At 38.4% G+C, this 16,886-nt stretch overlaps 1 protein-coding gene across 6 annotated transcripts in view; it reads left to right on the top strand.

Annotated features, from left to right (window-relative positions):
• Positions 1–16,886, top strand: part of tnrc6ba (trinucleotide repeat containing adaptor 6Ba) — a 196,546-nt gene that overhangs the window by 121,957 nt on the left and 57,703 nt on the right. For all 6 annotated transcript variants that reach the window (XM_059953568.1, XM_059953567.1, XM_059953570.1 and 3 more), the window contains one exon: positions 4,468–4,555. In XM_059953568.1, coding sequence (XP_059809551.1) covers positions 4,468–4,555 — 88 coding nt within the window. The remainder of the gene's footprint in view (positions 1–4,467; positions 4,556–16,886) is intronic.

Below are 16,886 nucleotides of genomic sequence, written 5' to 3'. Positions count from 1 at the left end.
AGTCAAATGTGGACTTGCCCAATAAAACAGCTATTCCCAACTTTGACTTCCAAGCTCCTGCTTAATAACACTTTGCCTTGCCCCAATTTCATACTATTTTGAATAAAATTTTGGATATCCAAGCCAAAATTGTACTCATTGGCTATTTTATTAGATACACTTGTTAATACAAATATCTAACTAGCCAGTCAACTCTGCTCAATGCATAAAAGCATGCAGACATAGTCAAGAGGTTCAGTTGCTGTTCAAACCAAACATCAGAATGGAGAAGAAACATGATCTAAGCGACATTGAGTATGGAATGATTGTTGGTGCTAGACGGGGTGGTTTGAGTATCCTAGAAACTGCTGACCACCTAGGATTTTCAAGCACAACAGTCTCTAGATTTTACTGAGAATACTGTGAAAAATAAACCTGCAGCAAGCTTCAGTGCTGTGGGTGCAAGTGCCTTTTTAATTGGAGAAGTCAGGGGTGAATGGCCAGACTGGTTCAAGATGACAGGAAAGTGACAGTAACTCAAACAACTGAGTTACAACAGTGGTATGCAGAAGACCATACTCTGTTCCACTCCTATACCTAATAAAAGTGGCTACTGACTGTTTATCCTATTCATAATCAGAAATACAAATATACATAGTTGATCAAAGTATGTACATTTGCAAGAAAAACTTTGTGAACCCTTTGCAATTGCCTGGTTTTCCATATTAATTACTCACAAAATGTGGTCTGATCTTCTAAGTCACAATAATAGACAAACACAATCTGCCTAAACTAATAGCACACAAACGAAAGTAAGGTTACTGACAGAGCCTGCTCTTATCAAGAAAGATCTGTTTAAATACACCATGCCTTAATCAAAACAACTTTCAGAGGACCTGGTAGCTGGAAAAGGCTACAAAAGCATCTCAAAAAATCTGAGTGTTGCATCAGTTCACAGTAATGGAATTGTATACAAATAGAGGAAACTCAGTACTGTTGCTGCTCTCCATTTACAAGGACAGGTGTATAAAAAGGGCGCAAAGGATCATTGGAGACCTGAGTCACCCCAACCATAAACTTTTCCAGCTGGGAAACAGTACCACAGCATAAAAGCCAGGGCCAACAGGCTCTGGGACAGCTGCTTCCACCAGACCATCAGACTGTTTAATTCATGTTGACGCTTCTGTATTTCCATGTTATATTGCCTATCCTGCTGTACATAATTATTATAAATTACTATGATTGCACATTGCTCATTTGAACGGAGACGTAATGTAAAGATTTTTACACCTCATGTATTTGAAGGATGTAAATAATAAAGTCAATTCAATTCTCCCTGTTGCTACTCATACTGCAAAGATTATGCCGTGAGCTTGCTAAAGTCTCTGTTCTTGTCCACACTGCAGCAAAAATACTGAACTAGAATGGTGTTCCTGGAAGGACACTATGGAGGATGCTACTGCTCTCAAAATAAAAAGACATTGCTGTATGTCTGAAGTTTGCAAAAAGACCACCTGGATGTTCCACGGCACTTCTGGGACAATGTTCTGTGAACAGATGAGACAAAACTTGAACTTTTTCCAAAAATGCACAAAAGTGCTGGAGGAAAAGGGGCACTGCACAACAATACCAAAAACTCGTCCAACAGTAAAGTATAGTGGAAGGAGCATCTTAGTTTGGGGCTGCTTTGCTGCCTCAGGAACTGGACAGCTTGAGGGAACAGTGACTTCGAAATTGTATCAAGACATTTTACAGGAGAATGTCAGAGTAGTGTTTCGTCACCTGAAGCTTAATAGAAGTTGGTTGATGCAACAAGACAGTGATCCGAAATACACGAGTAAATCAACAAATGAATAATTTAAAAAGAATGGTTTCAAATTGGCCAAATCACAATCCAAATGATAAGGTGTGGCATGACCTGAAAGAGGCTGTTATGCAAGGTATTCCAGAAATATTGATGAACTGAAGCAGTTTTGTATGGAGGAATGGTCTAAAATTCCTCCTCACCATTGTGCAAGTCTGATCAACAGTGGCAGGAAATGTTTGATGGTGGTTATTGCTGCTAAAGGAGGTTCTACCAGTTATTAATTACAAGGGTTCACATATATTAATATATTACTTGTTGGATTCATTATTCAGACATGTATGACTGTCCTTTATGGGTGGAATTGGAGAAAAACTCGGTGAAGGGGTATTCCTCAGCCTCTTTACTGGGAGCTCCTCTTCCTTTTCTGCTCTCTAAATTTGGTAGACAAGACCTTAATCCTATTATTAAACATACATTAAGAACTTGGTTTCAGTTTCACAGATTTTTTGAATTAAATAATTTTGTCCTTTCTAGTAAAATATATTATAACTATTTTTTAAAACAGGCTTTTTTAATTTGGAAAACCAAAGGTATAATAACTTTTTCAGATTTGTTTATAGAGGCGTGTTTAATGTCTTTTACTCAGATAGCAGATAAATTTGACTTATCCAATGTACAATTTTTTTTAGATATTTACAAAATAGGAATTTTTTCACGTACTTTGCTTCCAAGTTATCCCTCCACTTATCCATCTAATATAATATATATCCTCTTCCAGGTTAAACCACTCCAAAAAGGATCAATAGCTACAGTTTATAAATGGTTATTGAATTTACGAATGATATCTAGCGATAAAGTTAAAGCTGCCTGGGAATTGGAATTTCAAGAGATATTTTCAAATAATAAATGGAATAAAACTTTTCATCTGGTAAATACTTCATCTATTTGTGCCTGTTATTCCTTGATACAGTTCAGGGTAGTGCATTGGGCACATATGTCAAAGGATAAATTAGCCCGCATTTTTTCCAATGTTAGTCCTACTTGTGATAGATGTAATACTCAGGTGGCCACTTTAACTCATGTTTTGGTCTTGCATAAAGTTGGAGAATTTTCAGAAAGATGTTTTTAAAACCTTATCTACAGTGCTGGATCTGGATTTACAACCAAACTTATTTATAGCTATGTTTGGGATTATTCCATTGGAAGCAGGATATATTCCTGCTTCCGTTCAGCAGATCATAGCCTTTTCACCCTTATTGGCTAGGAAAGCCATTTTACTTAAATGGATTGTCCTGTTTAATAAGAAGTCGGACATTGGATACATCCTTTAAATTTGAAGAAATCTGGCGACCTTTTATTCAATATTTTCATATGATCTGATTTTTGTACTGATTCTCTTCCAGTTATTTTTTTCAGAATTTTGGATTTGATCAGATTCTCTCTCTTGGCTTTTCTCTCAAGATGGACAGCCCAGTCCTTTTTTTCTGTTTAGAATAGTTTTTTTTTCCTTTTATAAAAATTTCTAATAGTTCTTCCTTTCTTCATAAATTAATAAAAGAATTATACATTCTATATCAAATTTATACAAGTAGATCATCACTATGTATGATTCTAATATTGTACTGCTATTGACATATACCAAGATATTCTCCTTGTTTGAATACACACTTTTTTAAAAAATCAATAAAAAGATTGAAAAAAGAAAGGGTTCACATATATTTTCCAGCCTGAACTGTGAATGATTAAACAATGTGTTCATTAAAGATGTGGGAGAAAAGAACAATTGTTTGTGTGTTATTAGTTAGGCAAATTGTGTTTTGTCTATTATTGTGACTTAGATGAAGATCGGCCATATTTTGAGTAATTAATGTAGAAAACCAAGTAATTGCAAAGAGTTCACAAACTTTTTCTTGCCGTTGTATATGTCCCAATATACTGCACTGAGATTCACTTTCTTGTGGGCATTCAAAGTAAATACAAAGAAACACAATAGATTCAATGAAAGGCTGTACACAACAAAGACAGACAAACCATTAATGTGCAAAAGGGGCCAAACCATTCAAATACAAAAAAAGGAAAGTAATAAATAATAGGCACTAAATATCAAGAACACATGTTGTAAAGTCCTTAAAAGTGATCCCATATAGATATTTGTATCAGCTTAGTGGTGAGTTGAGTGAAGTTTCCCCTCTGGTTCAAGAGCCTTTATGGTTAACGGGTAGTAACTGCTCCTGTTGCACCCACAGGTATGCATGTTTTTTTTTATTGAAGTCAGATGCATATGGAACAGCAGATGGAAGCCAAAGGAAATCAGTGCAGATGATCTTGAGCTATATTATGGGTGACCTTGTACTAGAAATTGTAATTCCAATTGAACTACAAGAATGGACTTTTTTTTTTGCAAGCTTTCACTCCTTGTTCTTTTTTAAAAAAAATTACAAAGAATTGTAAAGAAATCACTGACTTAATTAGATGGCTATTAAAGTCGTGTTGTTTCCACACAAGCAACTATTAACTGCTACTCACTGCAGAAAGGAAACATCTAAGTAACTTAAAGTTAGTTGGCTTCTCAGAGTCTACAGAGGTTTTGATAATTTTGTTTTATTTCCAACCTTTGTTTCTTGCACTTCTAATTTTAATATTCTATTTACTGAGCAAGTAACTGGTCTATTGCATTACAGAGAGAAGGAAGAAGAAAAGGAAGAACAGTTAATGGAAGAAAAGAAAAGGAAAAAAGAGGACAAGAAGAAGAAAGACGCCACTCAGAAGGTGAGAATGAAGGTCTGATGCTTTTGAGTGTTCAAGTAAAGTATTTTTTTTTGTTTTAATTAAATTAGTATTAGTTTGCATTACTACTTTTACACTTATTTTGGCAGTGTAGTGCAGATCACACCCAGATTTCTGTATACCTTATCCAGATGAATGAAAATAAGTTGTATATAATTAGGGCAATTTTCACATTTACAATTCTATTTATAGCAAGACCTCAACTGTCTGCCACATTACTCAGACTAGAGCCAGTTAACACTGATGTTTGTATATTATTAAGGTGACTTATTTTTTCATATGAATAATTTATTATAAAATTGTTATAGCTTAAATAATCTCAATAACTTTGCACTTTATTGAAATGTCAATTTTATATTAGCTTGTTTCCAGTGCCCTTACCAAATCTTGTGTTGAGATCTGTTCCATTTAGTTTGGTTTTCTTTGATAGAATTGCCATAGTTGTGTTTGTGTTCAATCCAATTGTTATGACGATCCAGGTCCCTCAAAATTTGCTGTGCAATTTTCCTATAACTTGAACTGTTAACCATTACTCAAGTTCATTGTTAAAGTGCAGATTAATTTTGTTTCTGGGTCCATGCCCAGATTGTGAGCTGTGTTCCAGTTAGTTGATCTAATGCCAATGAGCTGAATATTATTCCAGTTGTTGCCTTTAGAATTTACTTCTAGTCAATGTTCTGTTTATGCCTGGTGTATACACTAAGTTGATTTCTTCTAACCTCATGAATTAATTGCTTCTGAATATAAGAAATAGGACTAGTATTAAGACATATAGTCTGTTGCACCAGTTCTGCTATTCTTTGGGATTATAGCCAGTGTACTTCAACCACCATTTTCTGAATTACCTTTAAGCTCTTAGTTTCCAGGTTCCTACGATGTAGTAGGCTATGTTGATCAGGCCTAAAAGACACAAACAATTCGATTGTGCAGGAAATGTGGTAATAAGCCTACAAGCACAACAAAATACAGGTAGTCCCCAAGTTACAACCATCCTTCTTATGAACAACTTGTATTTACGAACCAAGGAAGGAGAATGCTGTCTGCCATTTTAAGTCGGATTGTGATGCCATCTGCCATTTTAAGTCATTGCCGTTAACGCTGTTTTGTGTGTTTAACTTTGTATTTGGCTTAAATTTTTCTTAGCAAGATTCACCCTGACCCATTCGGCTGGTGGCGCAGTGCGATCAGCGCCGGGCTTGAGTATGGAGGTTTCCGAGTTCGATCCAGTGACAGACTGCTCCCGAGCGCACTCTCCATCTGTACCAGGTTGATGTCGAGCTTGCAACTGGACTTGGTTTTAAAAAAAAATACTGTCACCTCCAGTTTAAATTCCCATGTGGAATATTGTGGAAGATCAAATACCCAAACCCAGCTTAGCTTGTCCCATTTAACCTGTCTCAGTGCGGTGGACTCTAGGATCCGGGAAGTCAGTGCGGTGGTCCTCAGGAGCCAGCAGAGCTCGGGACCTGCCGTCCACAGTGTTTCTGTTCCATTGTCGGGAAATGATCACGATTGAAAATAAAGTGGAAATAATAAAGCATTTGGAAAGAGGTGAAACGTTATCGGTCATTGGAAAAGGATTAGGCTACAGTCGGTCAACGATTGGAACAATTTTAAAGGATAAAGTGAGAATAATGGAGCAATTGAAAGGCCCTTCCCTGATGAAAGCTACAATTATTACTAAGCAACGCAGTGGTTTAATTATTGGAATACATACGTTTCTTAAGTGTTTTATATGCATAGAAAGGTAAAATATATACTATATACTAAGACAAATGTTTGATTAACTGTCACTAAGTAATACCAGATGTACTAGTTCTGACTTACATACAAATCCGACTTAAAGACAGGCTCAGGAAAGGAACTCGTTCATAACCCGGGGACTGCCTGTAACTTAAAACCTAATTTATTAACATAAAATAGAAAGCTCAAGTAAGTCACACTAAATACTACATTGTAAGCTACAAAAATGTCAGCGCACATGATTCTTAGTGTCCACTTGATTGTTGATGTTGTCGGATGACTCGGTTGCTGCTTTTGTCAGGGGAACTCCAAATTCCGACTTGTGAAACCACACTGTAATCACCCTAGGCACCGATGATCACAATCCCTCAGTCTAGGTCAGTTGTCCCCAACAACCAAGGAAACGATATGATTTGGCAATATGAAACGATATGAGTCAGCTGCACCTTTCCTTATTCCCCACCATGCCCATTGTTGAACTTGAATGCACGCGAGGTCATCAGTCGCCTCAACGCAGTAATACCCTTGCGCCAGGGATCACTGGTCGGCCTCGGGTAACTGGCCGCCTCGTTGGCGGCGAGAAGTGCCATTGCTACTGGCCTGGAACGCGGACTGATGGGCGCCACCTCTAAACTTGTTTAGCATACTGACTGTTTGTGGGGAATCCGGTACTAAAATATTTGCACACGACCTAATTCGGGCTTAGGGTTTCGTAAGTAGCAGAGCAGCTACCTCGCTGCGATCTACTGAAAGTTATCCCTTGAGCCAAACTTTTGTCGACCGATAGATCCTACCTACCTACCTACAGGGGGTGGTGGGGGGGGGGGCAGGCTCCCCTTGCTCTCCAGACTGCGACCACCGCGGCCCCAGCAAGGGGACCTATGGCCCTTACCTTGTCCTCTCACCCCACCCACAACCAGCCGCACCTGGCCAAGGTGGCGGGCAGGCAGGAGGCTGGAGTTTGGGCCCAGAGGCTGTCTAATGAGGCAATGAAGCCCTCAAAACTGCTTCGGCACCTTGTCTAAGCACCCTGCACTTAAAGACAAACCCATTGAGTTTTGAGTGAAAAAAACATGAGCAAGCAGGTCAGAAGCAAGTGTTGAGAGCCACAAAAACTAAATTGCAGAATAGACTGGACATAAGGAACCCCTTCGAGTATCGTTGTCTCCCATCACCCCTGGATGGGACCATCTTGTTGCAGGGAAACAAGGCCAGGGCTCCCACTGATTCAGCGATATTGGTGTGTTACAATGATTTTTATATGTTCATACGAGGAAAATATGCGCTGTGTGTTTAACATCCAAATGTTACTTAAAATGTTATGATGCTTTTGACTTATAAGTGAGCTATAACTGACTTATAACTATATTCATGTGACTCATATATGCGCTGTGTGTTTAATATTAAATTCATTAGATAAACCTTTTTAGAAACAAAATTGAGTGTATTAGCCACTTATAAGTGACTTATAGTTGACTTATCACCTATATTCCGGTCACGATTAACACCCCCACCATCATCCCCAACTGTTGGCCGGTCCGTAAGAATATTGTCAATATTAAACTGGTCCACGGTGCAAAAAAGATTGGTGACCCCTGGTCTAGGTGACACCCCAAGAACCAAGCGAAAGGTGCCTCAACAAATAGGGGTTCAATCCACACGCATAGTGAGATGCAGAGACAGGCAAACTATTTGATTTTCTTTTGTTCTCATTCCACTGTGCCTAAGGCCAAAAAGAATCCAGCCACTAGTAACAAATATTTAACAAACTTATGGTGGTTAACTGGTACAGACACAAGCTCTCAAAGAGTTAGTGTCACTTGGAATTGTTCAGACTTTATCTATTATTTTTAACAACATTTAATTCACACATTCAGGGAAACAGAATAGGAACTGTGAAGTGAGAGTATCCTTAAGATCTGTTATTTCTGCAGAACAAAATCAATCTTCCACCGAACTGTTAATTTTGTGGCTTTGAGGGTTGGTAGAAGGGCATGTTTCCATACTCTTAACTTTAACTTTGCACCAATGTTTCAGTAACTCATTCAGGATGCCAGCTGATTGTTTTAATCAGAGCAGGTTGGGATCACTGGCCTATATTTTGTTATCTTTCTCTTCCAAGTTTTATATCCTTGCATACTATGTATATATTTTGGAGGTGGTTGAAAGTACTTGATTGCTATGCAAAGCTTATTTTCTATTTGCAAAATTTAATTAGTGTCATGCCATCTCTATTTGGTTAAGTTTGTTTCAGGTCATTAAGTTGGCTTTAGTTTTATTGTTTTACACTGTATAATTTCATGTTGACCTTTCCCTTACTATTCATCACACTGGATGTCTTTATCTGCACTTTTTACACAGAAAGTGCATTTCTTTTACTCATTCCTTCTGCAGCAATACTGTGGTCCAGTTTCCTCAGTTCACTTCTTGTAACTCGAAATAAGTGATCAAAAGTTGAATGCTTTTAATGTATCCAATTGCTTTCTTGATATGAAATAGTTCTGCACTTCAGTGCTATTTTTGAACAAGGCCTCCTCTGCTTTTTGTTTATGGTCATTGTCTATTGTTACGTACCCCGTAACTGGGTCACTTACCAGCAAAGATAGAGAGGTCCGTTGAAGTCTGACGGTACTATTTTTAACAGTATTGATAAAAATACACAAAAATATCAATGCAAACATACAGATAATATATGTCATCAATACTAAATCTAAAAGCGCAGGTATAATAATAATAAGAAATAGCTGTATCGTTGTCTAGGGGATAATGTATTGTCGGATGGAAATATAAAAGTCACTGTTAGTTCGTTCAAGCTGCAGCCTTTGGTTGGAGTCGAGAGAGAGAGATTTTGGAACTAGCCAGAGTTTTTCCTTTTTATGATGTCGATCCTTCGAAATGTCGTTGGTGTCTTTTTCCTTTTAGCTAAGCCGTCTTCCGTGGTCAGTCCCGCCAATCCCAGGCAGCCGGAAAGGACGCACGTGGGCCCCATCGGCTGTCACTATTAAACGCTGTCACGGGATTTTTAGAGTTTCTCCTGGTGCGTCTAAAGGGGTTGTTCCCCAGACCCTCTTTTATCCAGACCTCTTTTATAGGGGTCTCAGATGTCAATCAGGTTGGGATGGTGCCATCCCTCAACCCAGCTCACTTTGGTCATTCCCCTGAGAGCTTCAAATAAATAGTACAGTACTCAATGCACAGTTCCGTCTCCAAGAGACAATGGCCGTTTCCCATGGCTTTGTATTGCTGAGGGGCCAGGACATTCCAAACCCCCTGTGGATTCTGCGTGACTTTCTCTCATTTCCTGGGTCTCCTGACCTGAGTTAATAGCGATCTTGCGATTCTCAAAAAGGAGGGGGCTACTTTGTACCCTTCGGCCCCTCAGAGTTGGGGCACAAGCGTAACACTATAGTGTCCTAATTGCCGATTAGTGTTCCTATTTGAGTTCCTTGACAAATTATTTCTAATTTAATATTATAACCAGCACTATTGAATCCACTTCACGATCCCTCACTCTATGAGCAGTAGCTTGAAACTGAAGTTACCTATAACAGTTATGTAACCTTTACATAACCCTAATTCTTGATAAACTCCTTCCAGTTGATCTGATGCTTCACAGCAAACATTTTAGTGAGTTTCCTTCCCCATCCTACTATATCTGCCATCCCTATGCACAGTTCCTACCTTAACCAGGTTCAAATACAAGCAATCCCTGCTTTTTCACCATTTGTGTAATGGGAATTTGACCTTGCAGAATACAGAAATCACTACTCAAAAGAAGGACTTAGACAAATTTGGAGAATGAGCAATGTAGTGGCAGATGGAATGCAGTGTCAGGAAGCGTATGGTCTTGCACTTTGGTAGAAGAAATGAAAGGGTTGACTTTTTCTAAATGGAGATAAAATACAAAAATCTGGGGCGCACAGATAGTTGGGAGTCCTAAAGATTAATTTGCAGGTTGAGTCTGCGGTGAGGAAGGCTAATGAGAAGTTAGCATTCCTTTTAAGAGGACTGGAATATAAAAATAAGGACCTAATGTTGAGACTTTATAAAGCAATAGTGAGGCCTCACTTGGAGTATTGTGTGCAGTTTTGGGCCCCTTATCCCAGAAGGATATGCTGAATCTGGAGAAGGTTCAAAGGAATTTCATGAAAATGATTCCAGAATTAAACGGCTTGTCATGTGAAGATTGTTTTGATGGCTCTGGGCCTGTATTCACCGGAATTTAGAAGAATGAGGGATGACCTCATTGAAATCTATCAAATGATAAAAGGTCTTGATAGAGTGGATATGGAGAGGATGTTTACTATGGTGGGAGTGTCTAAAATCAGAGGGCACAACCTCAAAATAGAGGGGCATCCTTTTAGATCGGAGATTAGGGATATCTTAAGCTAGAGAGTGGTGAATCTGTGGTATTTGTTGCCACAGGCAGCTGTGGAGGCAGTCTTTTTGTATATTTAAAGCAGAAGTTGATAAATGCTTGATTGGTCAGGGCATAAAAGAATATATGGAGAAGGCAGGAAATCTGGGCTGAGAGGAAAACTGGATCAGTCATGATAAATGGCAGAGCAGACACAATGGCCCGAATGGCCTAATTCTGCACATATATCTTATGATCTTGTATTCTTGTTCATTTGCCCCTAGAAAAACTGCTGATTTTTGTTCAGTTAGAGCCTAGATTAAATCCCAGGTCACTGCTAAGTTTGCTCATGAAAACATGGCAGAAAGAAGCATAGTATTTAGAATACCATCTCCAAAGGCTCTTTACTGAACACTTGTACATGCTTTCCAGCACAGATGAATAGAGTTAGGATCAGCTGTTTGCTGTGTTCTTCATAGGGTGAAAGTTGCCATTGCTCAACTCTTCCAGCTTTTATGTGAAACACAGCTTTCGGAGTAATATGGCCCACAGAGGTGTAATCATGCTTCCACAAGCAGCATCAATAAAAGTGTGTGTCATTCAGAGTGTCAGCTCATTTGAGTAATGTTTATACTGTTAAATAAACTGTGTGTGGTGTTGGGCATGACCAGCAGAAAGAAGAAAAACAAGACTGATAGTTTTTAAAATCTCAGTTTACAAATAATACCATTCTTGTTGTATCCTTTAGACACATTTGCAAAATTGGGTTGCTAACTGTCCAGTATTGTTTGTACAGGACAGTCTGTATCTGAAACAAATGTTAACTGTGCCATTGGATTTTAATGTGGGGCACCAGTTCCCTGTTTTATTTTTTTTAAATAAAGCCCATAGAGGCAGAGCTGGGAATCTCTAATTCAATCACAGCATCTTTAGAAAGGAACAGGTGTTAAGACCATAAGATATAGGAGCAGAATTGGGCAATTTGGCCCTTGAGTCTGCTCTGCCATTTCATCATGGTTGATCTGTTTTCCCTCTTAGCCCCAACCTCCTGCCTTCTCCCCATATCCCTTCAAGCCCTGACTGATCAAGAATCTTCAGTACCCAGTTCACTTGGATGCCTGTTGCATTAACAGAACCATTGAAAATACTGGGGAGGTGATGCTGATAATTTGAAGTAGGAATTGGATATCCAGTTGATGCCAAACAAGGTAAACTTGCCCAACATTAAAAAGCAGGGACCAGTCCTCACCTGGGCTGATCACTCACTGTCACTAACTGCAATGTTTTTGAAAAATATGGATAGCTTTTAGTACGTTTTTCTGAATTTCCTTTTGACTTTAGTTAGATGTGTAACTCGTAGATTTGTGCTTAAATTTCCCCTCCCCTTATTTCAGTTCATGCAGACCAGAATTTGACCATGAAGGAGGTTAGGTTGGACCTAGGATTCAGTGTAGCATGCCATGGTCCTGTCTGTGACGTGCTTCTAATAGCTGGAATACACAGCTAGCAAGATAGTCAAGTTTGCTGATTATACATGGGGAGGCGGGATGCACTCTTTTTGATAGTGAAGTAGGTTACAATGAATTACAGAGATATCTTGATGAGTTAGGGAGCTGGGCTGAGGAATGGCATATAGACTACAACTTGGACAAGAGTGAGGTGATGCATTTGGGATAGTAAAGCCATGATAAGACTGGAATGAATGGCAATGCACTGGCCAAGTGTTAAGGAATAAAAGACCAATTGCACAGTTTGTTGAGAGTGGCCGGGCAAGTACTCAAAGCGGTGAAAAAGTTGTCTAGCACGCTAGCCTTCATCAAGCCGAGGAGTAGGTACACTATGTTGCAGTTACATACATAGAAAACCTACAGCACAATACAGGCCCTTTGGTCCACAAAGTTGTGCCGAACGTCCCTACCTTAGAAATTACTAGGCTTACCTATAGCCATCTATTTTACTAAGCTCCATGTACCTATCTAAAACCCTCTTAAAAGGCCCTTTTGTGTCTGCCTCCACCACCGTTGCTGGCAGCCCATTCCAGATATTCACCACTCTGAGTAAAAAAACTTAACCCTGACATCTCCTCTGTACCTTCTCCCCAGCACCTTAAACTTGTGTCCTCTTGTGGCAACCATTTCAGCCCTGGGAAAAAGCCTCTGATCATCTGATCAATGCCTCTCATCATCTGGTACACCTCTATCAAGTCACCTCTCATCCTCCGTCGCTCCAAGGAGAAAAGGCCAAGTTCACTCAACCTATTCTCATAAGACATGCTTCCCAATCCAGGCAACATCCTTGTAAATCTCCTCTGCACCCTTTCTATGGTTTCTACATCCTTCCTGTAGTGAGGCGACCAGTTATATAAGTCAATAGTGTGGCCACACTTGAAGTTTTGTATTCGGTTATAGAAAAGATAGTCAAGCTGGAGATGGTGCAGAAGAGATTAATGAGATTGTTGCCTCGCTGGAGGGACTGAGTTATGGTTAGAGGTTGGCCACTCAGGATCTTTATTCCCTGGAACACAGGAGAATAAGGTGTGACATTATAGAATTTTCTAAGCTCCCGGTGGCTTTGAATAAGGTTGACAATAACTGTTTTTGAGGTAGTTACCATGCAGAGGAGGGCTTGGAGGGTAATGGGCTTAATACTGGCAGCCGGGACTCTCAGGAAGTTTGGTATGGTCAGCATGGACCAATTGGGCCGAAAGGCTTGTTCCCATCGTCGGTTACTCTGACTCTGATGGAAACACTTTTTGCCCAATCCATTATGAGCTTGCACTTTTGAAACTCTTCTGATATTTGTTGCAAGTGGAAGAATCCCAGCTCCTTTGTCTCCACATAGCTGAAAGCAATCATCCCAACACCATTCTAGTATATTTTTTTCACCAAAGCAATGATTGGTGCTGGGATCAGGATCTTCCATTTCTGCAGTAGAAGAGAAACTTGTAACAAAGGCAAGATTTTATACTGCTCTTAGATCTGGAGTATACACAATTTTCATTTCTCTGTAAGCAGCCTTCTCAGCAGATGTCAATGTGTTATATACTTGCATTATGTTCCTTGGCAAACAAATATACAGCTATGAAATAACCTCGTTCTGAAAGCTTAGTGGAATGTAACCACCAGTTTTTCTTTGTTTCTCTCTCTACTGTCACATAACAAAACAGTATTAATGATAGCAGTAGTTAGTTTGAGCGTCGAAGGTTCCCACTGTAACAAGACTAGCTTGATTTGGCAATTATACATTATACATTATCATGAACTCTACAAAAGCTTTTGGGTTTGGAGGAGGTGGAGGGTACATGGTGTTGGGTCTTAACTATTTAAATTTATCTCCAACAATTCAAGGTTAGCAGTTAACTCCTGCAACCCAACATTTATTGACTGAATCCAGTGAGCTTCTAATTACATTTTCCATGTGTTTTTGTTAAGCAAAGTCCATTTAAAGCAGGTTTATGTTGAATTTGTTGATGAGATCTTGTACATCTTGTCAGATTTTGTTACATATAGCATTGCTAAATTAATGGCCTCTTGCATGATTTCAGTCAATTGCACATTTTGGAAGCTTAAAACATTGTAAAGAGTGATCTAAAAGGGATAATTGAGGTGAAAGCGAAGCAATTAGAAACTGCCAATTTGGTCAATTATAATTTAGTGAGATACTTTAAAAAAAACCCTAAATCTAATAAATTCTGAATTCTGGACTGTTGCATATTTGAGTGCAGCTAATATACAGCTCTGGCCCCTAAAGTTAAGTTGTAGTTGCTGTGTTAGATCATTAGCAAGCCTTCCATTCTGCAGAAAGTTGACCACGCAATAAAATGGAGTTAAGTTCATGTAACAGATGCACAGGTGGTGACTAAATTATTTTTGACCCCTGGAGCTTTATATTTGTTTTGACAGTCTTGGGATTTCATTCTTTTTCCGAAATGACAATGATCTTGTGTTCCTGAGCAGGTTGAGATCATGCTGCGCTGACTTCCATTCTACTTCTATCTGAATGAACAGACAGTAGATCAGGGGTGGCCAACCTTTTACATTCCACATCAGTTTTTTCACGCACGAGTTCAGATGCGCTGTACAACTCTTGTACGCCCATTCAATTCTCGTAAAAATGTTAATAGACATATTTAGCATTTTTGCATGATATATTGATGTAATATAAAAACAAGATAAATGTTTCTTAATGAGACTTTTAACAAATATATTTTGTCTTCTTTTGATTTCTTCCTTTTTCTTAATCACATATTCTTTCCGTAACTCAGACCCAAGCACTAGCTTCCGTCTTCCTTTGATTTCAGTCTGATGTTGTGTTTTAGTGTCAATTAAGATCATGTCTTCTATTATGTGAGAAAGTGTTTTCACAAACAATGCTCAATGGTTTTCCTGACAGACCCGCTATAAGTAAGAACACATTTTCCCTCTGTTCATTGAATTTGTGCTTACTATCACTTTCTGCTTTTCTTTTGCACTGTGATGGGTAACTGCATGTAAAAACAAGGCTTAGTTTTCGAAAAAGTACAAAACTGCAAATGTTCACAAAGGATGAACAAAGCACAACCCTGTAGCACACAAGTGTCAATTGTAAACTGACTGGCAAAAACTTGCGATGCACCACTGGTGCAGGTGCTTGGTGCCTCAGGATGAGACAAGTACCAAATGTGTATTGAACAGTTATGGAACGACTGCAGAACAAAAGTCCTCCTTTCCTATTTTGACTCATTGAACATTTTTAAAATTGAAAACAGATCAATGTGAAAGAAGACCATTGGCCAAAAGATGTGCACGAAATAATAAAATTGCTAAAAAAAATAATTAAGTTTTAGATTTATTTTCAGTAAAACACATTTCTAGCTCTTAAGCTACTTGAATTCCTGTTAGATTTTTCTACAAATCGGTTTTTGGTTAATATTTTTTGCATGAGTAGGCTTACTTTTTTATTATTATCACTGGGGTGCAGTGCGCCACTTCTGATCATCCAATGTGCCACTGTTGGCGCATGCGCCATAGGTTGGCCATCCCTGCGGTAGATAATTTTCCATTCATAATTTATTGATGATTATTATTCTTGTCCACGTATAGCCTATTGGAATCTCTATTGGAAAGCCTATTGGTTATTCTCCCCATCATCAGGAGTATACCCAAACATTGCTTTTTAATGGTGATGTTTAGTGCAAGCTATCTTACAGACCAAATCTGGATAGAAAATTAGGTTGTTCATCCACCGTTTGACTTGAATATGCCTGTTACTGAACACTTTTATTAAAGAATATTTCACTTTGACCTGCTACAATAACTCTCAACTAATTCCCCTTCTTGTTATGCAAAATGACTCTGCTTAGTATAGTTAATTTTTATTGATTGCCTTTAGTTATTGCATTCTCAACAACCAATTCAAAAGACTGTTATCCACAACATTTGATTTTAGGCTCAGTCCAGATCCTTATCTTTATGATTATTCAATAAGTTGTCTACATAATTGGAACCTCTTGTCCTGTGTTAGCATCATTGTGAATTTATGCTACACCTTTCTGTTGTTTAGAAAATGCTCTTTTTTGTTTCGGGCATGCGTATAGTGGTAGGGTTAAGTAATACCAGCTTAAAATAAACCCTTACAAACAATAATTCTTGATGCTTCTTGCTGCATAAATACATGCAGTGTTAAGTGATTCAGATGTCTGTGTTAATCTTTGGTAGTTTTGTTTTTCGTTTTCCTTAAGAGTTCATTTTAGGCAAATAGATTTGATGTCGTTACCTGCTCCAGTTCAGTGATTGACTTTGACAACAGTTGTTTAGTTGTAGCAACTGAATGTGGTTAAGTTGTGAACCAAGATCTGTTTGTGTAAAAGTAATTTAAAAGATAAAATTTTTGCTGAAAGAGCCTCGGGCACAACACAGGCAAGGTTTAAAAATATCTTGGGTTTTATTGGATCTGGGCATTTAGGTAAGTAAATCTGGACTTTCATAATTTGTTACTATGATCAGATTCAAGTGATTGTGTGCTTAAATAGAATATTTTAGCTGAATTAATAATGACTGAGAGCCAGGTTGTGGGAAACCCCTGAGGATGAAAAAAATGTTAAGTATAAATTAAATATAATTACCAGATTTCTGCAATCCAAATGAAGTTTATTTGCGCAGAACTAAAAATTAGCAGCAACTTAAACCAAAATTCTTGGTACTAGAAATTTTTGAAAATATGCTAGAATTCCTC

Source organism: Hypanus sabinus, chromosome 29, assembly GCF_030144855.1.
Source record: "Hypanus sabinus isolate sHypSab1 chromosome 29, sHypSab1.hap1, whole genome shotgun sequence".
NCBI lineage: Eukaryota > Metazoa > Chordata > Chondrichthyes > Myliobatiformes > Dasyatidae > Hypanus > Hypanus sabinus.
Note: the sequence above shows the minus strand (reverse complement) of the source record. Positions and strands in the feature narration are given on the sequence as shown.